A 24,175-nucleotide genomic window follows, 5' to 3' on the forward strand; every position below is an offset into this window, starting at 1 on the left:
TGAATAACTATTCTTCCCCCTAATATTTACTTTCTCTCTCTCCTCCCTTCCTCTCCCCCCTCCCAGACATCAAGTGCATGGACACGGGCAGCACCAGCTCCTTCATGGCGGTGCTGTCCCTCCCGATGGGCTACAACGCCATCCCGGTGTTCGAGGACCGCCCCAACGTGGACCCGACCATCAACACGGCCTGCAGAATGATCCCCACGCAGCTCACCAACGACATGTTCCAGCTCATCGTGTCAGACCTAGAGCGATGTGGCGTGACCAAGTGCCGACAGCCCACAGGAGAGGTGAAGCCAGTAGTGTTATGATTATAGCAGTGTTAGTGATAGTATTATCAGTATCAGTAGTAATAGTAGTAGAAGTAGTAGTAGATTAAAATCCATGAAAGGAAATTGCAAATAAATAAAAAAAACATTAATATTTAAGGATCTAATTGAGGATATTTATGAGAAACTGAATTGAAGGAGAAAGTAAAACATGCTCTGTTGTTGTTCTTTTATCATTTATATATAATTTTCTCCCCTTCCAAGTTTGCCCACTTCAGCATGACAACGTGTAGACATATGTTTCAGGCGTGTGAGTATATTTCAGTAGTGCACACACGCAGACCCAATGTTAGACGCGTGCCCGTCCTTGTTTCAGACGTGGCTGTGCCTGCAGCTTCGCTTCCCGCTGGTGAACGGCCTCAAGCTGCCGGAGGACGAGATCATTCACATCCGGTGCCGGCCGCAGGACAAGACCGCCCAAGACACTCACGTCCTCAGGGTAGCCACGGCAAAGTACGCCGCCAAAGATTCCATGTAGGCACCAGAGACTCCCTGTGATTCCTGTTCCCCCTCCCTCTATCCTCTTGGACCATCTGGCAGCAATGACACACTGACCCGTATCTGTTCTTAAACGTATCAGCGCCTCAGTTCGCCTGTCTGAAATGCCTCTCACAGATGTTGCTGGGATTTTCATGGACTGTTTTGCGATCCTGGTGATAGTTTTACACGACCTCTGCACCATGAGCGGCAAAATCACCCATGAAAACTCGGTTAATCTTCTCTGTGGCCTTGGAAAACAGCCCGATACGTTTAAGAATATATACATCACTTAGTTTCTCCTGACTAACAGCACGCTAACCAGGGCTGACTGACTCCCTCGCCCTACACCACTGTATGGGACTGACCCTACTACCACTTACTTGCTACTTACTTACTTACTTACATTCCCGACTCTGGCTTGACTAAACGTAACGCAACACTGGCGGACTGCAACACAGCGTCATGTAACAAGTGAACCACTACACTGTTTAGGAGAGAGAGAGAGAGAGAGAGAGAGAGAGAGAGAGAGAGAGAGAGAGAGAGAGAGAGAGAGCAAGCGTGACATTATAACACTCACGTAACCCAGGCGACTGATAAACTACTTACATTAACATTAGTGCTATTTTTCCTACGCCTTTCGACTCTCTCAACGGCACACTAACCTCTCCTCAGCCTCCTGGGAGCCTACATCGTTGTTACCTGTATTCCTACCTCATTATACTTACCGAGGATGAAGGGAAGGTTGTTCGAGTGGATTCTGTGAAGGTTTACGGTCATTTTCTTTTTTTTTTCCTGATATCATAAGAGTACTCGTATCCTCTCAACATGTGTGTACTCCTCATACTGTTAACTGGTCTACTCTCTACTTATAATCTAGTCTAATTTACTGTTCTCCTTTCGTCAGTACTTCTAACCCAAGTCTCTTCACTTCTATATTAATTAGTGCCTTCATATCTTTTCAAAACGTGTATGCTCTTCGTTCTGTTCAATGGTCTACATTTTACATATAATCTGATAGAGTTTATTGTTCTCCTTTCATTATAGTAACATTCCTTCACTCCCATATTAATAAAATCATTCGTTTACCTTCTTTATGTATATACGTATTGTCTCGTCTAGTTTACTGTTCTTCTCCCAAACCTCTTCACTCCCATATTCATAAGAGCACTCGTATACCTTCAACGTGTATATACCCTTCCTGCACTAGCACTAAGCCGTTCACACATAGTCTATTTTAGTTTACTGATCTCCCTTCATACCTTAACCCAAGCCTCCTTCGCCCACGGTCGCCCCACAGTACCGGGCTGTCGTCGGCCTCGGTGTTTGAGGGCGGTCAGCAGGAGTTCCAGTGTGAGATCGGCCTATTCAGGAAGCTGCCCGGCACGGAGCTCTTCGCCTCCATCGTCACGCCCGAGGTGGAGCTGAACTTGGGGGAGGAGGTGCAGCTGCGGTCCATCGTGCGGGCAGGAGACGGTAAGATTCTCGAGGGGGAATTTGCCCGTATTATAAACCCCTCAGCGCCTTAGTTCACCCGTTTGAAAAGCCTCTCATAGAAGTTGCTGGGATTTTCATGGACTGCTTTGCGATGCTGGTGACAGTTTTACACGACTTCTGCATCTTGAGCGGGAAAAGCACCCATGAAAACCCGGTTAATCTTTTCTGTGCCCTTTGAAAATAGTCATAATGGCAGCCCGATACGTTTAATTAAGAATATGGGCTTCAGTGCCTGGTGAAGTTAAGTCTGGCTCTTGTGTCCCTGTGTTTCGTATAAGAGATCAGATGTTGTGAGGGTTATAGGCGCTGATTTGTGTAGACTGGCGGCCTCTTGCAGACTCGAACGTTCTCCTGAAGATTAAATGATGTTAGGTTTATAGGAGCTGACTGACTTCTTGCAGACTTTTGTGCTCCTCTACTTTATATATAAGATCAAATGCTGTGAGGTTTCTGGAGCTGATTCGTGTAGACTAGTGGCCTGTGAGGCTTGCAGACTGTCGTGTTCTCATGTTCCGGTCGTGTTGCAGGGTGGCAGTACAGCCGCATCACCACCATCATCATACAGAAGGTTGGACCCCCTCGCTCACGGTCCATCCTCAACGCCGCCGACCTGGTCTTCGCTGACGGCTGCCGCAACCCGTCCTACAAGGTGCGTGGGAGGAGACGGGGCACACCTGGCCACGTTATATACCTGACTACGTTATACACCTGACTATAAACACGTGAACCTGCCCAAACCTACTTGACTTGTTTGACCACCTACCTGACTCCAACATATTTGACCACATAACTGCCTACACATACCTGGTTTGATCATTTGACAACAAACAGACTTAGACATACCTGATTAGACATACATACCTACAATTGGCGGCATACATACACACCTGCTTGGAGAGCTTGAATCGTGTTATTACTGTTATTAGCATTATTGAGATCTGAGAAAAGACATTAAAGAAATATAAAGAAAAAACGCTATAGACCCAAACAAGAGTCCTCTCACTGAGTAAACATGGAAAGGAAAAATAAAGAGACAGTGAGAATAAAATTTGAATCATAAAAAAAGAGAGGAAAAATAGATATCGTGACAGTAAAGTAAGTAAACTAGGACACGGGGGCGAAAATAAAATGATAGTGACCATAAAATAATGAAGAATGAGAAAAGGGGAACAGAAAGGAAGAGACAGAGACAGTAAGATTAGAATAAGAATAGGGAAAAGACAGAAGCAATACCTAATGAGTTAACAGGTGGTTGCTACAAGGGCTATATTTTCAAGGCAATACGAATAATAGAGATTCCTTTAAAGACGTTCTGTATCTCTTCCTTACCCTCTCTCTTTCGCGCGTCAGGTCATCGCCAAGCAGCACCCGAAGAGGGACCCGCGGAACCCACTCATCAACAACTTCACCTTCCGAATGTTTATGTTCCAAGACATGCAGGCGGGAGACACGCTCATGATCACTGCCAACGTCATAGGCTGCGTCGACGCCGAGGACTGCGCGCCCGTGAGTATATACATCGCCTTCTGGGTGTGTAGAGACCCCCGAATGTTGATGACCCCTGAGCGAGTGAGAGAGTGAAATTGCACGAGCGAATGACAGAGTGGGAGTGAAATAGCGAATGTGAGACTGAGAGCTAAAGGAGAGGAGAGAGAGGAACGATAGCATGACATAATGACGTTGAGAGAACACAAGAACGAGAGAGGAAAGAATGACAGTAAGATTAAAAGAGCGAAAGGAAAGGAGAGGAGAGGGAATAGATTGCGAGTGAGATAGAAAGAACGAAAGAAGAAAAGAGAGAACAGTGACAGAATGGGATTGAAAGAACGAAAGAAAAGGAGAGGTGAGAGAGACCAGAATGACAGAAAGAGAATGAAAGAGCGGAAGGAGAAGAGAGAAAAGAGAGAGGGAAGAAAATGGCAGAATGAGAGAAAAAACAAAAAAAAAGAGGAGAGGAGAGAGAACAGAAAGACAAAATGAGGGGATGAGACAGAGAGAGAAAGGAGAGGAGACCAGTGACGTGAAAAATACCCTAAAGAACATATAATCAGCCATAGGTACGAGAACGGTATACTAATTCATGTTCTCTCCTCCTCTTCCTCCTCCTCCTCCTCGTGCCAGGTTAGCTGCGCCGGGGCCGGGGAGGAAGATCTCTTGGGTTTCGGAAGGCGGCGTCGCGCGGTGAGCCACACGTTCACTACAGTCGTTCCCGTCACCTTCGGGGGTCCCTCCACACCCGCCGGGCCCCCCTTCCCGCCCCCCGTCACCACCCTCTCCTCCTCCTCCGCCGCCGCCCCCTCGCCGCCGCCGCCGCCGTCAGACTCCGCCAGCCACGGCCAGCGCGCCAACACGACCAAGTGGGAGAGGAACCTGTCCGTCAGGGTCAAGATACCAGGTGAGGCGCGTGGCATAATTGTAAAAGGAATTGCGGTTCAAATTAACTTATTATTATCTTTCTTATTCTTGTTATCACAGACGTATTCTTATCCCCATTGCCTGCTTGCAATATTCTTCCTGCCCTTCAAGCACCCTCACTGACTCACTCCACCTCCCCCTCCCCCCCAGACGACGAGGTGCAGCAGGAGTCCCTGGAGGCGCGGGAGTGCCGCCTCTACCTCTTCATCACGCTGGGGGTGTCCGCCGCCTTCTGCCTCTCCTCCGTCGTGTTCGTCTCGGTGACTTTCTTCCGTGGCCGCTCCAAGACCGTGCCTCAGCCCTGCCCGCCCGTGACCATCATGGCCCCGCCGCCGCCAGGACCCCAGCAGCAGCAGCACCACCAGCAGCAGCACTACCTGCCCCCGCTCTGCCCCAGCCCCCCACCGCCCGTACTCGCCGATGACGCCACGTCCGTGCACAGCGGCTCGCTCCTCCATGACTTCCCCGTTCCGCCAACGGTGCGCCAGAGGAAACGCCAGGTCAACACGGAGCTGCTGAGCATCTTCAACAGCGACCACCGCCAGTACCCGTGCGGAGGCTACTTCCCCGGCATGCTCAACTACTACGGCTACGTGGTGGTGCCGCAGCGGCCCTCAGAGAAAGCGAGAGAGAAGAGGACGCGAGCTGTAAGGCGAGACCGAAGAAGGCACCGCACGAGTGAGGCCGAGAGGCAGCACGAGGACGCCGCCAGCCACCTCAGCGGCGCCAGCGGGAGTCATGTGACGGCTGCCGGCGGCGGCGGACATAAGTCCGTCATCCGAGTCTCCGGACGCGGGTCTGGGACGCCCGCCCCAGCCTGCCCGGACTCCCGCTCGCCGAAGCCGCTGCCCAGGTTCAATGTGCGCTCGAATGATGAAAATATCTACAGCGAAATACCGATAAGCGGCGTGCCGACGATGGTCTGAGCAAACAACGCATACAAGAATGAACCAAAGCAAACAAACACAATGGTAATATTATCACACACAAGTCGACGTTTGGGATACAAGTGAAGGACTCGTGAAGTTCGCGCGTGTGTGTTCTCACGACCCTGGGAACGTGGCGCCCTGAGCGGCCACTCCAGGCTGCCGTTCCCTGCCCAGAGAGTCTCCGGCACTGAAGAGACCTCTCTCAGCGGCTGTACCTCTCACTGTTAAAACTATGAACATTGCGTAATGCATCTTCCTGCTGGGCCCGCGCCCCTATGTGCTCCTGAGGGAGGGGCCGAGCGAAGGACATTGACTGAATATTGTTTTCCGGTAGCGGCGGGACTCGAGCTTGGGACTCTGGGATCACCACTGTTCACTCGGCCACCATTGCGTATATTCATCATGTCCTGCAGGGTTCCTAAAGTATCCTTCCCTGGCGTGTGTGTATCTGTTGTACATTATAACAAGTCACGTGGTTGGTTTCCTTCTCAGGTCAACACAAACACTCTTGGTAACTCAGGAGACGCCTCACTCAGCAAGCACTCAGCACACACTCAGCAATTCTCTACCCCCTCCCCCTCCCCCCCGGTGCCGAGTCCATGGTCTTCTTGATTGCAAACACCTGACCTTTATCATACCTGTAATTCCTTGAGCCTTGTTATGCTGTTGTTGTTGTTGTTGTTATTCTTACCTGTCTACGTAAGGAATGGGTTGTCTGATTAACACCTGTCTTCTTTGTATATATTCCTAAGGTTAACAGTGAACATTTGGTTTTGTCTCTACTACCAATATTTTACTTCTTTATTATTGTTATTGTTATTGTTCCTTGTTATCGCGTTATCTCCCGTGTAAGTAAATGTTTCTTCGTTGGGAGTACGTGTGCGTGGCGCGGACGAGTTCGTCGGGAAGGTATATATAGTGACCCATGCAGGGCCCGTACTCTCAAGCGTTTCAGGGCTTACACACCCACATTGGATAAGGATTTCGTAGAGGTTTGAGGTTGTATGTCGGTGCTGTCATTGGTAGTTTTATGAGCCTAGTAGTAGTTTGACAAGACTTTTGCAAAAACACTCAACCCAAAAGGACACTAAAACGATACCATGAAATAAAAAATGTAAAGTCGAGAACCAGGAAAAAGACAAATTAAAAAGGGAAAATCGTAAACGTATAACAGTAGAAAAGTAGGAAAACTACGAAAAGCGATGACAATAGGGAAGGTATATAATGAAGGAATTACATGAGAACCCAACTAATCTTTGTGTGGCCTTTGGAAGCAGTTGTTGAGAGCCGGACAGCGTCTGAGAATACTGGCCATGGTAACCCAAGACCAGTATCCTCCAATACTTCGGGGCTCACACACACACAAGACTTCGTAGAGGTCGTGAGTGTTGCCATGGGTAGTTTTGAGTTTCACAGGAGCTGCCGATAAAAAGGCCTCTCAAGCCACCAGTGACATCAAGGTTTCTGCACTATGAAAGGGAAAAACCCACATGAGAACCCGATTAATATTCTTCGTGGCCGTGGAAGATATTTGTTATGAGTCTAAAGCGTCTGAGAACACGGGCCCAGGTGGCTAAAGTGACCTGACCGTAGTAGCTACACTGATGAACACACACACACACACACACCTCAACGTAAACATGACAAGGATATTAAAGGGTATTAGCGTTTACAGCATCTTTTTATTGTGGTCATTAATATTATTCTTATACTAAATAATTATTATTAGTAGTAGTAGTCTTATTATTATTACAACCACAGGCGGACCTTATGTGTAGGGCGTGGCGAGGCGGGAAGGGGTGACGCAGCGTGGAGGCCTTACTGAGCTACGGACTGGACTTGGTTTCAGTGAAGTCGTGGACGGAGGCATCGAAGGTCTTACTAAGCTTCACATTCCTAACCTGACCCTCTGTCCGCCTTCTTAGTGTAGCGGGGTGAGTCGCTACATCCCTTTTTGACGACCACTATGGTTGTGATGGTATGTGGTAGCGTGGTAGTCGTCTACATTCCCGAGCGCTGGTCCCGGATGGTAAGACCTCAGGACAAGTGAACACTCGTTCCGAGGTTTGTGACCAGAAGGGCGTTACTTGTGTGATTAATTATGGAAGGTGGGAGGATTTCCGTGTGAACCACTTGTGAGACAGCATTAAGAAACTGGATGGTGATAATGTACTATGGGGGGATGTGTGTAAGGGTTCAGTAATCTCGAATGAGCCGCAAAACAGGCTCCAAATGATAACACTCACAGTAAGGTTGTATATAAATATGTAGTTAGGTTCATTTTTCAAAGGTTAGGCAGAGTACTAACAAATGAATGACTGACAGGCTGTATGCCTCTACTCTAACTAGCTACCGGCACAAGGGAGATTTGGGGAATACACATAATGCTTAGCACTGGTTGCTGGAGGAGGAGAAGCAGGAGATGGCGTGAGCGTTGGGCTCGGCAGGGGACGTCCACATGGGAAACGGGCGGTCCTGGTGATGGACAGACGGGCGCCGCTTGATGTGGAGAGGGAGCAGCTCGGGTGAAGAGGCGGGCGCTCGTCGTGATGTAGGGAGCAGCTTGGGGCAGTGGTATATCGGCCACCAGGGAAGTGGTAGGACGGCCACTCGGGCAGTCGAGGGGCAGGTTACCCCGCCATACAAGTTCCCATCCTGTAGTCCGTCTCACACAGCAGGCCGTGGGTGGTTCTTCGGGGGGGCTGAGTGGAGAAATGGACACCTCTCTCACTCAACTCCAACTCGCTGCCTTTCTTGCTTCCTGCTGCTCGTCTCCTGACTAGCCCGCCTCACACAGCAGGCCGTGGGTGGTTCTTCGGGGGGCTGAGTGGAGAGATGGACACCTCTCTGACCAGCCCGCTTCTCTGTGATTTCTCGCTGCCGCTCCTTACTGTAGGGGTGTTCGTCTCCTCACGTCTCCCAAGCTTGTGGTGCTCTCGCCCTCTTCCAAGCTTGCTGCAGTGGTGCTTGTCTCCTCACGTCTCCCAAGCTTGTGGTGCTCTTCCTCACTGGCCCGTGGGTCTCATTGCCCTCGCCTTCTCGCCTCTGCTCCTCGCTAAGCTCCTCCCCCTTCTTCACGTGACTCCCTCTCGGCATTACAATCAAACCCTACATACCTAACTAGTTATTGATTTCTTGGGGGGGGTTCGAGGCTTTGAGATGAGGGATTTCAGTAACTCTCGTTCATGATATTTACTCATTCGCTCGCCGTGTTATCTTCTCATAACCTTTTACGCACTTACATTCCTTAGCCACCCATTCACTCTTTCACTCCTTCACTCTTTCACTCATCCACGCTCACACTCGCTCACACTTACTCACTCTGTCACTCACTGACTTACTCACATTCTCTCGTTCATTCACGCACTCGCTTACACTTAATCACTCTGTCACTCACTGACTTACTCACATTCTCGTTCTCTCACATTCGGACCGTTACATTAGTGACGCCAAGCGCAAATAAGGACATTTTGACCCAGCACTGCCCCCCCACCCCGTGCAGCTGCCTGCCCCCCTCAGGGGAGTCGTGGGCGATGGCATCGGAGGCCTGCATGACTAAGCTACAGGCTGAGATCTTGGTTCGACATTCTGTTTTTACACGCCTATTGATTAATTTATCGTGTGTGTGCTTCTTGGTCTGTGGACTCACGCAAACGTATACTCTCTCTGTTTATAAGTGGATTTTGTGTAATAAAAGTGTGAAACTACTTCTTGCGTGTTTGCTCTGTGTATTGGCTTATCAGTGGCAGAACTTAATCACGTGAAATCCTTAGTAAACGAACACAGGTTTGTAAACAGCTGTCCCTTCCATTCAAGACACGGGCATATACATGCGAGTACTGCACTTGATCCATCAACACACATTCACGTGGTCATAGGTAAACACAGTGTACGGCTACAGTTCTAATCATCTTGCATCTTCACACCGGCACTGTCCTCTGCTGGCCGCCCTCCACCAGCTGGCATATGAAGTACTTCTCGAAGCCGCACTCGTCCGCACTGAAGTAGTACTTGGCCGGCTTGACGCGGTAGGCCAGGGACAGGCAGCGGCCCAAGGAGGTGTCCCCGGGCGTGACTCTCCGGCCCGACGAGTCCTCCGCCACCCAGTAGGCGGGGCTCAGGGTCACCTCCTCCCCGGCGTAGGACCACAGCCACGACACGCCGGGGTACAGACCGCCCAGCCAGAAGCTGAAGCCTGAGGACACCAAGGTCATTGAGTGTTATGGGGTTAAGGGAAGTGCTCTCTCTCTCTCTCTCTCTCTCTCTCTCTCTCTCTCTCTCTCTCTCTCTCTCTCTCTCTCTCTCTCTCTCTCTCTCATTTGCAGGTTGTGTTGGCTTCTACTCTGCTTTACCCACTTATTTACATATTCGCTCCGTGCTCCTTTCAAAGTGATCGCAAAGAGTAATAAATGTACAGATTTAACATCATGCATTCATCAGATATGTCATGTATGTGTGTGTGTGTGTGTGTGTGTGTGTGTGTGTGTGTGTCACCCTATGGGCCTCACCGCTGGCAGCCGAGACGGAGCTGATCTGCCGCGTCAGGTCCAGGAAGTCAAGGCGGGTGATGGGCTCCGCCAGCTTGCCGTCCAGACCCTCGCAGGCCGTCATGGCGTCCTGGGGAGAAGAGTCTCTCCAACAAATGTTACCATGTCACAGCACACGTCAGGGCCACAACAGGCCCGCAGTGGCGTGTGGAGAGACGCTGGGGCCCAGACTACGAGGAGCACTGACAGCGCTTCAATAGACGGCGAACCTGCTGCTGCATTAATTTATTTTTGTGCACTTGCGTTTTTCAGCACATCAGTACTGCTACCGCCTAAATATACGTTGCAATTGTACATACATAGGATCACCTGAAGCCATTTGGAAAAACGGCCACAAATTACAATTTAGGATCGCTCATTCCCAGACGACATGCATAAATTTCGCCCTGGGCTGGAGTGTTCCCGTCCAGCGAGTCCTTACCTTCCAGATGGCTCGGTAGTCGTGCCACATGGAGACGTAGTAGCAGTCATCGCCTATCCTGGAGTAGTTGGTGGGGCACGACCTCTCCGTGGGCAGCGGGGTGAGGGGCGGCGGGGCGGTGCCCACGCGGTTGATGCTGCCGGAGTGTTGAAGGTCTGTGCGCGAGGGAGGTGGAGGCAGAGGCGTTCACTACTCATCTAAGTGTGGTGTAAGGTGGTGGTGGGCTCACCACTCTTTCATAAGTACATGACTGAATAATATGAAGAACACAGCTCTTGATACTCCCTTGAGACTTGCAAATGAGTTGTGAGGATAATGACTAAATTAAAATGGTCACAGTAAGAAAAAAAGTACAATGCACGAATATAACGATCAATAAGAGCCGCATTATCTGTTAATTCCATTCATCTTAAGCCGTTTAATGGTTCTCCTACAAACTGAACAACCAGAAAGAAAGCACCGATGAAATATGCTTTGAAGGTTTCTTCATGTGGGCTGAGCAAGTGTCTTGAGGTGACTCTTACCATAGTAAGCCTGGAAAAGAGTTGGCGGTGTTGAAAGGAGCCGGCGGTGTTGAGTTACCTTGCGTGCGTGCGATGATGGCCTCCAGCCGAGAGACCCGGGCGTGTAGGCTTTCGAGGGTGTCAGCGAGCAGCGTGAGGGCTTGCTGCACCGCCGGGGAGACGCCGACGCCAGTTACGCGAGCCCCGCTGTCCTCCGGGTAGCCTGCAAAGACCTCGCGGCCCTTCTTTACTGCACAGGAGACCAAAGCCAGAGTGAGAGTATAAGAACAATGCTCAAAGCACTCTGCCTGCAAAGACCTCATGGCTTCTTCCTATTGTATAGGAGACCAAGGGCAGAGCAAGAATACAAGAACACTTCACAACCCTATGTGTGTGCTAAGGCTACTCACCAGGTCCGCCTGCTCCATTGTTCAGGATGTAGAGGGCGTCCCTGAAGGAGGGGGCGGTCAGGGAATCCCCAGCGACGGCAGGGTTTAGGCTGGAAGGCCCCGGGAAGCGGATCATGCGAGGGGCCATCGGACTCTGGGTTGTCGGGTCTGGAAGGGAACGTGAATAAATCAGCAGAAATAGCAGGCGAGTATACAGTCGTGTGTATGCCGGCGGCGTGACCACCCGTAATATTTATCATGTGAGGCAAGAAAGTGCTGCAATAGTCCAGTATATATGCAACAACGCCTTTTGGGAGGCGAGCGAGTCACATGAGCAACTTTCTCAAGGGTGGGTTGGCTCGTGTTTTGAGGAGGGAGGGAGGCAGACAGAGCACACCCTGAGCCCGTATTCTTAAACATATCCACAACCCAACTTGGCTGTTTGACAAGAACAGTACGAAGAGCACGTGAGAACACTCACCCGGGTAACAGGCACACCAGCTGGAGGGGAAGTCCCCGTGGTAGAGGGCAGCGGCAGCACAGCCCCCGCAGCACAGCAGGGAGCCGTTGGTGGCACGCGTGAAGTGCCCGGCGGGGCACTGGGAGCAGCCCGCCCCAACCACACACTCCTCTGTCGACACACCAACGCGTCACTCACTTGTACCCAAAACATGCACATCAACTTTTGGGACTCTGGGTCAAAACTGGTTTTATTATCCTGCCTATACCTCGCTTCCTCCCTTTCGAAGTACTTCTGTTGTCATGTATATATATATATATATATATATATATATATATATATATATATATATATATATATATATATATATATATATATATATATATATATATATATATATATATATATATATATATATATATATATATATTCTACTAACCTTCAAACTTCTCGGAAAGCCGTAGAAAATATTGCAAAGATCAAAACAAGTGTGAACATAGCGATGAAGTTTAAAGATGAGTAGAATACAATATGAAAACAGAAGAGCAGTTGGTTCTCCCATTACCTTTGTGGGATCCCTTAGTAGGCGCACCACCGCCAACATTCAACTTTACCGCTGACACACACGTGGCCTTGCCAAGGCTTAAAGTAACGTAACTATATTGATGTTCTATTTTCAGCCTCTTTTTTTACCTTCGTGGGAGCAGCATCTCTGTTCGGCATTCTTTTATATTCTTGTCCGGCCCTTGAGCCGTCTTCTTTACCGTAAAAAATAAACTTGACTCACCTGCCACCACTGCCGTGAAGCCTGCCGTCACCGTCATCGTCACCGCCACCATCACCGCCGCTGCCCCTAGCCGCGTCCCGTCACTTCCCATGTTCACGCGATAGCCACTTCACCTCTAACGGTATTTCACACGTTACTGTCCCACATACATTGTAATCTTATGCCACTGAAGCCAGTCAGAACGGGAGACCGATGTGTCCCGCCCACGTCACCATCCTTGTGTTGTAGAAGAGGAGCAGCGCCATCATGATGACAGCCTCCCGGAACACGAGCAGACACGTCCTCAAACTTTCTCTTGGGAAGGCCGGCCGCTCGCCCCACCTCATTCCCGCAGCCAGCAGGGCGATACTGCCGCTTGGCCCGGGTGGTGCCAGTTTTCTGCCGTGGCCCACATACCTGCCGCGTTGCCACGTGCCGTGTGTCAAGTACTCAGTAACGCACGCTGGCAGGAGTGACTGGGCGTGCTGACTGGGCTGCACGTCAAGGGTGGGGCGGAGCTGTGCCGTGCTGCACGGCTCGGGGCTCAGCGTGCACACACCCAGAGGCTGCCACGACACACGGCCACACTGAAGGAAGGGAAAGCTGAAGACGTGGGTGGGTGTGGTCCCGGTAGCCCTACGCCCGCACCGCCGCCCACGACCACGTGACAAAGGCCGTTGGCATCGGGCGGGGGCTACAGTGCCAGGCCCTGCCCAGGTGCTACCGTGTACTTCGATTCATGAGGAAAGAGTAGGGGACCGAAGTGGTTATATATGTTATATTTCCTTCCATCGATAAAATGAGAAAATTGCCCTTTCCGAATTATACCAAAGCTAAATAGTTACAATAAAGAACAATGCCAGCAAATGCACAGTTACACATAGACTGACAGAATGACCTGTGTCATGCACATCCGGGTATTTCCCAAGCAGAGGCGGCGAGCACGGCCACGCTTCCGGTGAGTGACGCGGAGAGAGAAAGCAGTCCGGCCAGGCGCAGGGGAAGGGTAAGGGGCAGGGGTGGTCTAGTGGGCTATGGGAAAAAGGAACAAAAATAGAGATGGAAGAAAAGGAGATGATAATGGAGATGGAGGAGGAGAATAAGGAAGATAAGAAAAAAGTAAAAGGAGGAAGAGGAGGAAATAGAAGGAGAAGGAAGAGCTAAGTCCGAGCATGGGTAGAAGTTCAGGAAGGGGTAGGGGTATACGAGGGCTGTGGGCTATATAGGGCACACACACACACACATACACAACGGGCCTGTACGCCACACACCTGCAGAATTAACACAATGGGGCCAGACAACACCCGCCCTGCATCGTGACGTATCGTTGGGACAGGATGTGGGAATAACGGGCACCGGCATTCTTCACTGGTGCAAAGGTTTCCAGCTCCTGACCTTTATCATGATCGGTGCGTGGCTTGTGCCTGACATTTTCACCTCCCTGTGAAATCTTGATCAAGGTGGAAATAGCAAAGTTCAGGAGGAGACAAAACTAGTGCAAAGTCCACTCTCATTGTATATAATGGTGACGGAGTAATTCACCATGGTCTGACCACGCGCTGGACTCGCGAACGCCAGCCAGTACCCTCTACCCCCCATGGAATCGAACACGGGACCTCTCGATTGTTAGGCGAGCGTGCTAGCCACTGCACTACGGAGATGTGTGTGTGTGTGTGTGTGTGTGTGTAAAATTCACCATCACCACGGTCTGATCACGTGTTGGACTCGTAATCGCCATGCAGCAGCTACCCTCCCGACATTAGCAAGTGCTCTTTATAAGCGATTTATGGGTACTGAGAGAGAGAGAGAGAGAATGTAAACAAATACGGACCTGCTGACGGCACAACAGCTGATCGGGGCGAGGCTCAATGCGTTATGTCAGCTTCAGTCCTGCTGGTTCTTGGTGACACTCCCATCATCTGAGGAGAGTGACTCAGTACACACGTTAAGAGAGAGGTAAACAGTTGACACGCCCTAAGTTCATTAGACCCAAGAAAATGTTGAAGACGTATTGGTGTGAATGTGTGTCAGTCAAGGTCAAACAAATTGGGTTGATGCTGTAGAATCATGTTGTTTCTCTCTCTCCCTCTCTCTCTTGAAACTATTTAGCCCTAAGTATTGAGTGAAGATAGGTTTGAATGGCAACACATCAAGTGGAAGCTTCATTAGATTATAGTATCTTGTTTTAAGAATGTTATCTGAGTCTTGAGATAAGGGAATGGACACTGACCCCTCCACAGCCACACAGGTCCTGCAGCGGCGGTCAGGCTGAGGACGTCATTGTCTTGCTAGTGAATATACAGTTACTGAGGTAGTTATCTGACATTTTTATATCATTTTTGTATTTGATTCCACTTCCAGAGAAACTTATGGTACGGACGTCATCGGCTTGGTAGTGTATATACAGTTACCGAGGTAGTTATCTGATATTCTGTTATTAGTTGATTCCACTTCCAGAGAATATTGTGTTATGGATGTCATTGGCTTGGTAGTGTATATACAGTTTTATTTGGCAGTGAATATATAGCTTTATTTTATTCCACTTCCTCTTGGTAGTTTTATTTGATTCCACTTCCACTTAGTAATGAGAGTACAGTTTTATATGATTCCACTTCCAAAGAAAATTATGGTATGGACGTCATCAGCTTGCTAGTGTTACCGAGGTAGTTATCTTACATATTTATATGATTTTTGTATTTGATTCCACTTCCAGAGAAAATTATGGTCTGGACATCATTGGCTTGCTAGTGTATAAACAGTTACCGAGGTAGTTATCTGTCATATTTATATCCTAAGTATCTCATGTCATGGATAATTGCGCCTAAGCAGATATTATTAGGGCACCAGTATTAGCTCCTGTCCAGTTAGCAGCCAGTATATAAATCATAACTCTTTTTGTGTGATTGCCCAGCAATGAGGGGAAGGAGCAAGCTACATACACGATTTTATAACTTGTCTGTTGAAAAGAAAATTGCATCCTTAATCACTATCATGCCAGTACTAATCATGTCCCTCTTCTAGTCACACTCAGAGGAAGGATGTCAGAGGAGGAGGTGGAAGGCTTCAGCGTGCTGGCCAAGGCCCTCGCTGACCAAGGAGTGCAGTACATATTTGGGGTCAGTGCTGATGCCAGGTTTCTGACACACAAAAAATACACTAATTTCCTCATAAGAAATGTCACTTAGTTATCACATCTTACCATTGTCAGGCTCATTTGCTCCTTACAGATAGTAGGCATTCCAGTCATGGAGGTGGCCACGGCTGCCCAGCAGGCTGGGATCAAATACATTGGGATGCGCAATGAACAGGCTGCTTGCTATGCTGCACAGGCCATTGGTAAGGTAAAGGCTGTCCAGGAGTAATTGTTTTTTTCTTTTTTTTTTTCTTGGCTGAGAAAAAAGGGAATTATAGTGCATGGAATAACTATTTTCACTTCTCATATTCTTTCTCCGCATTACTCGCTCCTTCATCTCTGGTTTTTAGGGTACCTCACAGGGCGGCCTGGGGTGTGCCTGGCAGTGTCCGGCCCGGGGGTCCTGCACACCATTGGGGGCCTGGCCAACGCCCAGAGCAACTGCTGGCCGGTGCTGCTGATCGGCGGCGCCAGTGACCAGGACCAGGATGGGATGGGGGCCTTCCAGGAGTGTCCACAGGTTAGCTGCACAACACAGCTTTAGATTCTTCATGACATGAAAATTGAAGAAAGTAATCTTCTCCTAATATTCACTTTTTTGCCGATAACATGAGATTCACAGAATATTAGTAAAGTGGTAAAGGAATATTTGTATGGTGCTTGCCTACTGCACGTCAGTCTTAAATAACAGGAATGAAAGAAAATCAAAGAACGTCACACTGACTTAGTCTTCCCTTTAGGATCTTTAAAGTCAATTTCTCCAACAAATCTGAGAATGGCAAAACTGCTAATAATGGAGGTCATCTATACACTTCATGTATAAGGAGTGAAGGGCAGTTAGAGGAGTGTGCTGCACCTGGTGTATTTAGAGGAATAGGATTGCTAACCTGGGGGGCAAGAATGCTAGACTGCCATTTATAGCTTGGCTCATCACTCGTTGGCATTCAAATGTTCTTTACAAATGATATTAACATTTATTGTAGTGTAGAAGTATTTGTTTGGTCTGCCGTCAGGTTGAGGCGTGCCGTCCTTACTGCAAGTACTCCGCTCGGCCCCCAAGCATCGAGCTGATCCCTTACCATGTAGCCAAGGCCGTCAAGAGCGCCACCCACGGCCGGCCGGGGGCAGCCTACCTGGACCTGCCCGGGAACCTGCTGTCTGGCACGGTGGAGGAGGCCTTGGTGCAGCCCTTCCCCAGGTACAGCCAGGACCAGGGCTCAGTGGGGCATGCTGAGCTGAGAACAGTGCTTATGAATACCCGAGCATGAGAGAGGGACTTGAAGATTGACCTTTTGGGAAGGGAAGGGAGTAGAGCAGACAGAGATAGTAATACTTCATGTTGGGCTGTTGTAGGAAATGTATTTGAAGATTTTACTGGCAAACATGTTTAGCTACTTGGTAGTAGTATTTTGTGAATTTCCTTTCATTTCCTTCCCTCTCCTCCAGGTGCCCTCCTCCCCCAGCCTCTCTTGCCTCCCCAAAGGCTGTCTCTGAGGCGGTGGCACTCCTTGGCCGAGCCCAGCGGCCCCTGGTCATTGTGGGCAAGGGTGCAGCGTATGGCCGGGCCGAGGAGCAAGTGAAGCTCTTTATTCAGAAAACCGGTCTGCCTTTCTTGCCAACACCAATGGGTAACTATAGTGTTTTGTTTTGTTTTGGTGAATATAGTGAGCCCTAGTCTGTAGCATTACCCTGTGAGCAACATTGTGCAGGTCATTGCTGGTGCCCCAGGGAAGGGTGTGCTGCCTGATGACCACCCGCAGTGTGTGGCGCCGGCTCGCTCCCGTGCCCTGCTGCAGGCTGACGTGGTGCTGCTCCTCGGGGCCAGACTCAATTGGATCCTCCACTTTGGCCGCCCGCCGCGCTATGCTCCCAATGCCAAGTTCATACAGGTACCCATGCAGGCAGAGTTCCTTCTTTGAACCACTAACATCCCACATCCTGCTGCTGCAACTCTGTCAAAATTAATATTGCACATGTCTTTCTACTCTAAGTTTATCCCTATGCTATCCAAATCTCTTATGCAAGAGTTGACGAGCATCTTCATTCTTTCATCCCTCTTGCTGGTAAACTCTGCATTTTTTTCTGCCTATGACTATCAGATACTTCTCCAACCATTAGTGGCCCTCTCCTGTCCACTTCAACTGTATTCTTTTGCTGGAACAGAGCTTGGTGGGCTTTTGTTTCACTGTAAATAATAACAGTAATAACAGTTTTGCAAAGATCATACACAGTTTTTTAGAGTGAGTATCCCGTTGCTACTTGATGTGAGAAGTCCCTTTTGTAGACTAGTGATGTAACAAATTTCTTTATAATTGAAGTGTTTCTCATCTCAGGTGGATCTGTGTGCAGAAGAGTTCCACAACAGTGTGCAGGGAAGTGTGAGTCTGCTGGGTGACGTGAAGGAGGTCTGTGGCCAGCTGATGGAGGCCTCACCGGGCATCCTCCACCCCTCCCCCTCCCCATGGTGGGACAGCCTCAGGGAGAAGATGCAGGCAGACACTGCCACCAACAACGTGAGTCTTTTGGGGCTGTTTTGTGATTGAGAGCAAATAAGATATTGACAAGTGGGGCTATTGGACCAGTGACAGACATTTCTCTGTTTTATTTATTTATTTTCTCAGGGAAATATGCAATACTACAGACAAACCTTTTAAAGACAAAGATATAGCCATGCATGCAACATTTTAAGCTGTAGGCAAGAAAAGGAGTGCCATGATATCACAGTAGTGTCAGCAATTCCCTCAAGTGTCTGGAAGGCTGCCACTCAACACAGCTGCGTGAGGACATTCACACTGGAAACATTTTATCAGAGGAACAAATTGAAGAATAGAAAAATGAACTGGAGGTTACATACAACATATATTTTTTTCCTCTCCAGAACATGAGTCTTGATACATCGGTGCCCCTGAATTACTACGCAGTGTTCCACCACCTGCACCAGCTGCTGCCAGAGGACTGCATCATCGTCAGCGAGGGAGCCAACACCATGGACATTGGAAGAACACTATTGCTCAACAAGTAAGATGGCAGAGTGAAGAGTCCAGTCTCATGGTGTGTTCCCCTTTGAGAGAGTGTGTGTCATAACCAGGAGGAAATACGTACAGTACAAGGATGAATGTTCCAGAGCTTACCAGGGAAAGGGATGAAAGCATGAAGATATTAGCTCACTTTCTTTCAAGAGGAGAGTATCAGTCCTCAATCCTCCCCAATGCCTCACCATCCCCCTTCTCTTCACATGCCCAAACCACATCAATCCTCCCCAATGCCTCACCATCCCCCCTTCTCTTCACATGCCCAAACCACATCAATCCTCCCCAATGCCTCACCATCTCTTCACTTCAGGCACCCCCGGCACAGACTGGATGCCGGGACCTTTGGCACCATGGGCGTGGGTCTTGGGTATGCCATCGCCGCCGCACTCTGGGCCCAGGACAACGCGCCGGGGAAGCGGGTCGTGTGTGTGGAGGGAGACTCGGCCTTTGGCTTCAGCGGCATGGAGCTGGAGACCATCTACCGCTACAACCTCCCCATCATCATCGTCATCGTCAACAACAATGGTTCGTTGGGGTGATTTTACATTGCAGTCTTAAATATATACTTTTCTTCTTTTTTTTTTATTACAGCATGCGAAATTGACATCTCTTTTGGCCTCCGTTATATTTCACGTGTTGGGGCAGTGTCTAGTTGGCTTTTCTTTTCTTTTTTTTCTTCTTTTTTTTTTTTTTTTTTTTTTTTTTTTGCCCTTACCTGCCTCCCTTGCTGTCAAAAAAAGAAAAAAAGACAGTTCAAGGGCAACAAAAATATATAACAGAAAAGCCCACTAAGAATTGCAGTGTAACATTTTGCTTTTTTTTTTTTAAGTAATGTCTTATGTTCTTTCTACCTTGAACCTTAAACTGCCTTGTTGGATTGGTTCCCTGAGTTTCAATATCTAAACTTTACATTTTTTTTCATTGTAGTCAGCCTCATATTGCTGTGCAGATAGCTGTATGGATAGGCTGCAGATAATGAGTAACTGCAACATCATGATACTGAACTTTGCTGACCATTTTTTTCACTGTAGGCAGTCTCATATTGCAGTGCAGATAGGTGTATGGATAGGGGATGCCGGTGATGAGTAACAGGTTCTCAGGAGCTGCCATATGCAAAGTGAGTGGCCTCTTGCAGCCCCTGTACAGCCTTGTTTGTGTACCCATTCAGGTATATACGGTGGACTGACAGAGGAGCTGTTTGCCGACATCCGTGAGGGGACAGACCCTGCTCTCTCCACACCTCCCACCTCGCTGCTGCCCCAGGCCCACTATGAGCGCATGGCTTCTGTGTTTGGTGGCAGTGGTCACTTCTGCAGCACCATTCCACAGATGCAGAAGGCAGTTGGCCAAGCTCTTAAGAATGACAAGCCCTCACTCATCAATGTCATGATCAACCCAATGGCACAACGCAAAGCTCAAGATTTTGATTGGCTGACGCGCTCCAAGCTATAGACACTCATGTATATTTTTGTTCATTATTAGGGTGTTCAGTGTAGCCGAGTGGGGCTTATACCGTGTGTTTCAAGAAATAGACTCCTATGGACAGTTCGTCAAGTATTCAGGGAAGTAGTTGCCAATATTATGTTTGAAGATTATTTGACATTTGAAGATTATATTATGTTTGAAGACTTCTCATATGCCCTTTTTCTACTTCTTGAAATACAATGGAATAGAGATACTTTATAAAACACATGGTCTTAGAAATACTAGAACTTGCAATGGTGAATTGATACACAAAATACATATACATATGCATATTTTATTGTACGTACTTTTCAAAATATAAATGTGGAATATCCTTATAAATAAACAACAAAGAAAAATGATGTTGGTGTGTCCAGACAAGCAACCAGAACATGTAGTTTGATGGTAAACAATGAAATGTAATTTACCTCTTTAATCCTTCACATCAATGCAAGCAAAAAGTCTGAAAGGTTCCTGAAAGCCAATCAGGTGCCTCTCAGAATACAGTTTGTCTTTAACAACTTTAAATAATTGTGCTAAAAGAAACTAAGTGGCGTACTGCATCACCAGGCGATTAAATTCTTCTTCTTTGGTCCTGATGTCCTCAACAAACTTGTGGGTCTTGTGGTCATCTCTCAGCTGGGCGAGGTATCTGCTGGCAACCTGGAACAAGGGCGGTGAGATGATGAAATATACTGTACAATAAATGTTGGTTAAAACACGGTCACTTTTATCACGGCTCACAGCAGAGTATGTAAGGACGCTGCTGGATAACTGACTCCAGCACTTCTATTGCCTACACTCCTTGAAATGAAAGCCAGTATTTACCCTGTTTGCACAAATGAAGTGACTGTCACTTAAGGCCAATGTGATGGAGATGGGCACTGAGGCCATGAGCAGCTTTAGTATATGCCCCTAACTTTAACTTTCTACCTAATATAGCTTCCCTCCAAACACACCTATTCAAACTTGAGTAAAGCAAGACATGCCAGTAATTCATAATCGTTACCTCTGGTGGCTTGGCGGTGTGGTGGGCCAGAACCATCATGTTGATAAGTGTGTCTGGGTTGTTTGGATCCTTGTCAAGAGCCTCCTGCAGGGCCCCCTCAGCTTCCTCGTACTTGGCTTGGCCCAGGAAGCACACAGCCTGCCCATTCAGGAGGACAGGAGTGCTGCTGTTCTTGTCCATCAACTCCTGGAAGATGTAGTAAGCATCCTGCAGCTTCTCTCCGCCCTGAAAAGTTGAGGTCTACATTAGAAGACTTGACTGGCAGAAGTTGGCCATGAATGTGGGATGTTTGCCATTTTGTATGTACCATTATGATTAGTACTTAGGTCATATAAAAACAATAGTGATAGATGTGACACCAATTTGGTTAAGTCATTGCAAAGGCTATCTTCACAACCAGAACCTGAACTTGAAGCTGGAACAGTGTAAATGAATTTGCAAACATATCCAAATCAAATTCATGAAGACAATGATTGTCAACTGTCACATGAGATGACAAAGAGGCAAGGATTAGATACCGTGGCAACGTGTGTCCAGGCCTGGGCCAGCTGGGTGAGCGTCGCGTCATCATCCTTCTCTTGTAGAGTTTTCAGTTCCTTCCGTGCAGCGTCCGGCCGCTCCATCTTGAGGTAGGTTTGCACCATCAGGGCACGGCTGGAGGGAAGAAAATCGGTTAGGTTTTTGTCTACAACCAACTGCATATTCTCGTGTATTTTTTCTCGTGTCTCTTCTTCCATATTTTCTTTATTTATTCCTCTCCCTGTCTGTGTATTACTATGGTGGAATGAACGGGGCATCAGAGCTTTGGAGAGACAAATACAGTAATAAGTGATGAAAGGAACACTTAACAGCAATTCTTCTTTCCACAAAATATAATCATGTTTACCATTCAAGTGCATCAGACTGGTTGAGGACCCTCAGCGCCCCCTCATAGTTCTCCTCGTGGCAGTAGATGGTCGCCGCCACCACCAGCAGCGCCGTGTTGGAGAGGTCAACGTTACCACTCAGTTGTGCCTCGAGCTCACTCACCACTGTTGGCCTGCAGATAATACAGTATTGAGATACCCAAAGAACTAAATCTAGAATGTCAATATCAGGTCAAGCTAGGGTAAGGTCATCATAAGAACAAGTCAATGAAGGTCAGATGGAGTAGTCATGAAGCTAAGTAAAAGATACCAAATTTATTATAGCCATCTTGCACAAGGTTATAATGCTTAGTTACAGGTTGTATTTTGATAATAAATCCAGTGCAATAACTAACAGCTTCTGGATAATTAATGAAATTTCAATATAATGATTTAAAAAGTTAATGAACTTGAGTCCAGCCTAGCATATTGCATTTGACCAGCAGGGCACAGTTCAGGTTAGGTAAGATTTAGATAAGTAAGGTTAGTTTAGGGTAGATTCAGTCTGGTTGGATTTGTTTTTTGTTACGTTAAGTAAGGTTAGATTTAGTCTGGTTGGATTTGTTATTTAGGTGTCCATGAAAAGTATGTGTGATGCGCTTCACACTGCACCACTGCTGTCGAGGGCGGCACAGTAGGCCACAACAACCTCAATGTTCCCTGGCAAGTCCAGTAAAGGTCACATGGAGTCGACATCAACATTGCCAGATTGTCATACTGAGCCTCTGATGTTTGCCAATTTCTGACCCCCAAAACTGCTTTCATTACACCCAAAAAAACTGCCTGCATAAGGTTATCATTTAAATGGTTAATTATTGGTGCTTCTTGGCAACAGTTACAGGCCAGAAACCGGTAAATACGAGGCTCTGAGTATGATAATCTGGCAACAGCGGTCGTCATAAACACAAGAGCAGTGACAGCGCTTACCTTCCTTCCGGGGACTGGAGGTAGCGTGCCAGGAGTCTGAGAGCCTGCAGGGGGGCGGGGCTGGAGGGCTTGATCTCACTCAGCACAACGCCATACTTGCGCTGGCCAATCAGAGCCCGGTACAGGAATATGTCACGTTCTTGGCGGAGCTCAGGGGTGCTGGGCTGTGGGGGGAAGGGGGAGGCATGATAGTGATTAAGGATGCAATTTTCTTTTCAACAGACAAGTTATAAAATCGTGTATGTAGCTTGCTCCTTCCCCTCATTGCTGGGCAATCACACAAAAAGTTATGATTGAGCCAATGACGGCTCAAGGGCAACAAAAAGTGTAGAAAAAAAGCCTGCTACTCACCGCTCCCATAATAGACAAAAGTAAAGAGTGCCCAAAAGAGAGGTCAATTTTGGGTGTAGAGATGTCAATTTTAGGTGGAGGTGTCATTTTCGGGTAGAGAGGTGTCAATTTTGGGTGGAGAGGTGTCAATTTTGGGTGGAGAGGTGTCAATTGTAGGTGGAGAGGTGTCAATTATGGGTGGAGAGGTGTCAATTTTGGGTGGAGAGGTGTCAATTTTGGGTGAAAAATCATTAATATCAAAGCTTTATTCCTCAACCACATAAAAATAGCTAGATTTATTTTGTACGTAAGTAAGACGTAATAATAATAATAATAATAATGATGATGATAATAATAATAATAAGTAACGTCACCCGTCCGGTCTGTCATGGAAGCACTCCTCTGAACTCTGATTTCTCCTTTATATTTTCTTTATCACACCCTCCCTGGACACGCCCCGGCGCCTCGCACCTGCAGCTTCTGGGCCTCGTTGATGCAGTGCTGGTAGTTGCCGATGTGGAAGGAATTCTTGACGTCGAACAGCTCGTCCACCTCCTGGCTCGACATGGTGCTGGTGTGCTGCGGAGGTGCCAACCCAACTCTTACAGGAAATGTTGGTGTCTCGCCCATGTAACACTT

General features: G+C 48.1%; 4 protein-coding genes across 14 annotated transcripts in view; 2 read left to right on the forward strand and 2 right to left on the reverse strand.

Moving 5' to 3' along the window:
* The window catches only part of LOC127009086 (uncharacterized), a 75,818-nt gene extending 68,065 nt beyond the window's left edge, over window positions 1-7,753 (forward strand). For 2 of the 3 annotated variants that reach the window (XM_050881851.1, XM_050881850.1), the window contains 7 exons: window positions 67-293; window positions 649-806; window positions 2,110-2,285; window positions 2,834-2,955; window positions 3,657-3,812; window positions 4,428-4,701; window positions 4,872-7,753. In XM_050881851.1, coding sequence (XP_050737808.1) covers window positions 67-293; window positions 649-806; window positions 2,110-2,285; window positions 2,834-2,955; window positions 3,657-3,812; window positions 4,428-4,701; window positions 4,872-5,647 — 1,889 coding nt within the window. In that variant the 3' untranslated portion in view covers window positions 5,648-7,753. The remainder of the gene's footprint in view (window positions 1-66; window positions 294-648; window positions 807-2,109; window positions 2,286-2,833; window positions 2,956-3,656; window positions 3,813-4,427; window positions 4,702-4,871) is intronic. The other variant, XM_050881852.1, reaches the window with a different exon arrangement.
* Window positions 7,754-7,897: 144 nt separating this feature from the next.
* Window positions 7,898-14,703, reverse strand: LOC127009090 (uncharacterized). 4 transcript variants are annotated; one of them, XM_050881870.1, is made up of 8 exons: window positions 14,568-14,703; window positions 12,758-13,323; window positions 11,992-12,141; window positions 11,532-11,678; window positions 11,201-11,371; window positions 10,619-10,773; window positions 10,159-10,267; window positions 7,898-9,845 (listed from the first exon to the last, which is right to left on the reverse strand). In XM_050881870.1, the coding sequence occupies exons 2-8, from the start codon at window positions 12,846-12,848 to the stop codon at window positions 9,571-9,573; spliced, it is 1,098 nt and encodes a 365-aa protein (XP_050737827.1). In that variant the 5' UTR covers window positions 12,849-13,323; window positions 14,568-14,703; the 3' UTR covers window positions 7,898-9,570. The 4 variants fall into 4 exon arrangements, with proteins under 4 accessions (XP_050737827.1, XP_050737828.1, XP_050737826.1 ...); XM_050881871.1 differs by having other exon boundaries at window positions 11,201-11,344; window positions 12,758-13,768; window positions 14,568-14,661; XM_050881869.1 differs by having other exon boundaries at window positions 12,758-13,768; window positions 14,568-14,661.
* LOC127009089 (2-hydroxyacyl-CoA lyase 1-like) lies at window positions 14,124-20,727 on the forward strand. Of its 6 annotated transcripts, none has more exons than XM_050881863.1 (11): window positions 14,124-14,145; window positions 15,758-15,852; window positions 15,964-16,072; window positions 16,220-16,389; window positions 16,883-17,067; window positions 17,316-17,497; window positions 17,598-17,758; window positions 18,203-18,382; window positions 18,748-18,887; window positions 19,212-19,426; window positions 20,070-20,727. In XM_050881863.1, the coding sequence occupies exons 1-11, from the start codon at window positions 14,139-14,141 to the stop codon at window positions 20,351-20,353; spliced, it is 1,728 nt and encodes a 575-aa protein (XP_050737820.1). In that variant the 5' UTR covers window positions 14,124-14,138; the 3' UTR covers window positions 20,354-20,727. The 6 variants fall into 6 exon arrangements, with proteins under 6 accessions (XP_050737820.1, XP_050737822.1, XP_050737824.1 ...); XM_050881865.1 differs by lacking the exon at window positions 14,124-14,145 and adding an exon at window positions 14,544-14,692; XM_050881867.1 differs by lacking the exon at window positions 14,124-14,145 and adding an exon at window positions 14,546-14,692 and having other exon boundaries at window positions 15,768-15,852.
* On the reverse strand, window positions 20,641-24,175 carry LOC127009092 (coatomer subunit epsilon-like). The gene is made up of 6 exons (XM_050881873.1): window positions 24,008-24,175; window positions 23,207-23,370; window positions 22,261-22,413; window positions 21,893-22,028; window positions 21,375-21,599; window positions 20,641-21,028 (listed from the first exon to the last, which is right to left on the reverse strand). Exons 1-6 carry the CDS (start codon window positions 24,164-24,166, stop codon window positions 20,912-20,914), a joined length of 954 nt encoding a protein of 317 aa, XP_050737830.1. The 5' UTR covers window positions 24,167-24,175; the 3' UTR covers window positions 20,641-20,911.

Source organism: Eriocheir sinensis, chromosome 39, assembly GCF_024679095.1.
Source record: "Eriocheir sinensis breed Jianghai 21 chromosome 39, ASM2467909v1, whole genome shotgun sequence".
NCBI lineage: Eukaryota > Metazoa > Arthropoda > Malacostraca > Decapoda > Varunidae > Eriocheir > Eriocheir sinensis.

What these genes read in the sequence shown, in the direction of transcription:
- LOC127009090 (XM_050881870.1), bottom strand. Translation starts at nt 12,848, where the DNA reads ATGGGAAGTGACGGGACGCGGCTAGGGGCAGCGGCGGTGATGGTGGCG. An exon ending in CTGGTGTGCCTGTTACCCGG is followed by an intron (nt 11,679 to 11,991) that starts GTGAGTGTTCTC and finishes GTTCCCTTCCAG; the next exon opens with ACCCGACAACCCAGAGTCCG. An exon ending in ACTACCGAGCCATCTGGAAG is followed by an intron (nt 10,268 to 10,618) that starts GTAAGGACTCGC and finishes TCTTCTCCCCAG; the next exon opens with GACGCCATGACGGCCTGCGA.
- LOC127009089 (XM_050881863.1), top strand. An exon ending in GAGTGCAGTACATATTTGGG is followed by an intron (nt 15,853 to 15,963) that starts GTCAGTGCTGAT and finishes TGCTCCTTACAG; the next exon opens with ATAGTAGGCATTCCAGTCAT. An exon ending in AGAACACTATTGCTCAACAA is followed by an intron (nt 18,888 to 19,211) that starts GTAAGATGGCAG and finishes TCTTCACTTCAG; the next exon opens with GCACCCCCGGCACAGACTGG.
- LOC127009092 (XM_050881873.1), bottom strand. Translation starts at nt 24,166, where the DNA reads ATGGGCGAGACACCAACATTTCCTGTAAGAGTTGGGTTGGCACCTCCG. An exon ending in ACGAGGCCCAGAAGCTGCAG is followed by an intron (nt 23,371 to 24,007) that starts GTGCGAGGCGCC and finishes TTCCCCCCACAG; the next exon opens with CCCAGCACCCCTGAGCTCCG. An exon ending in ACACCGCCAAGCCACCAGAG is followed by an intron (nt 21,029 to 21,374) that starts GTAACGATTATG and finishes CCCTTGTTCCAG; the next exon opens with GTTGCCAGCAGATACCTCGC.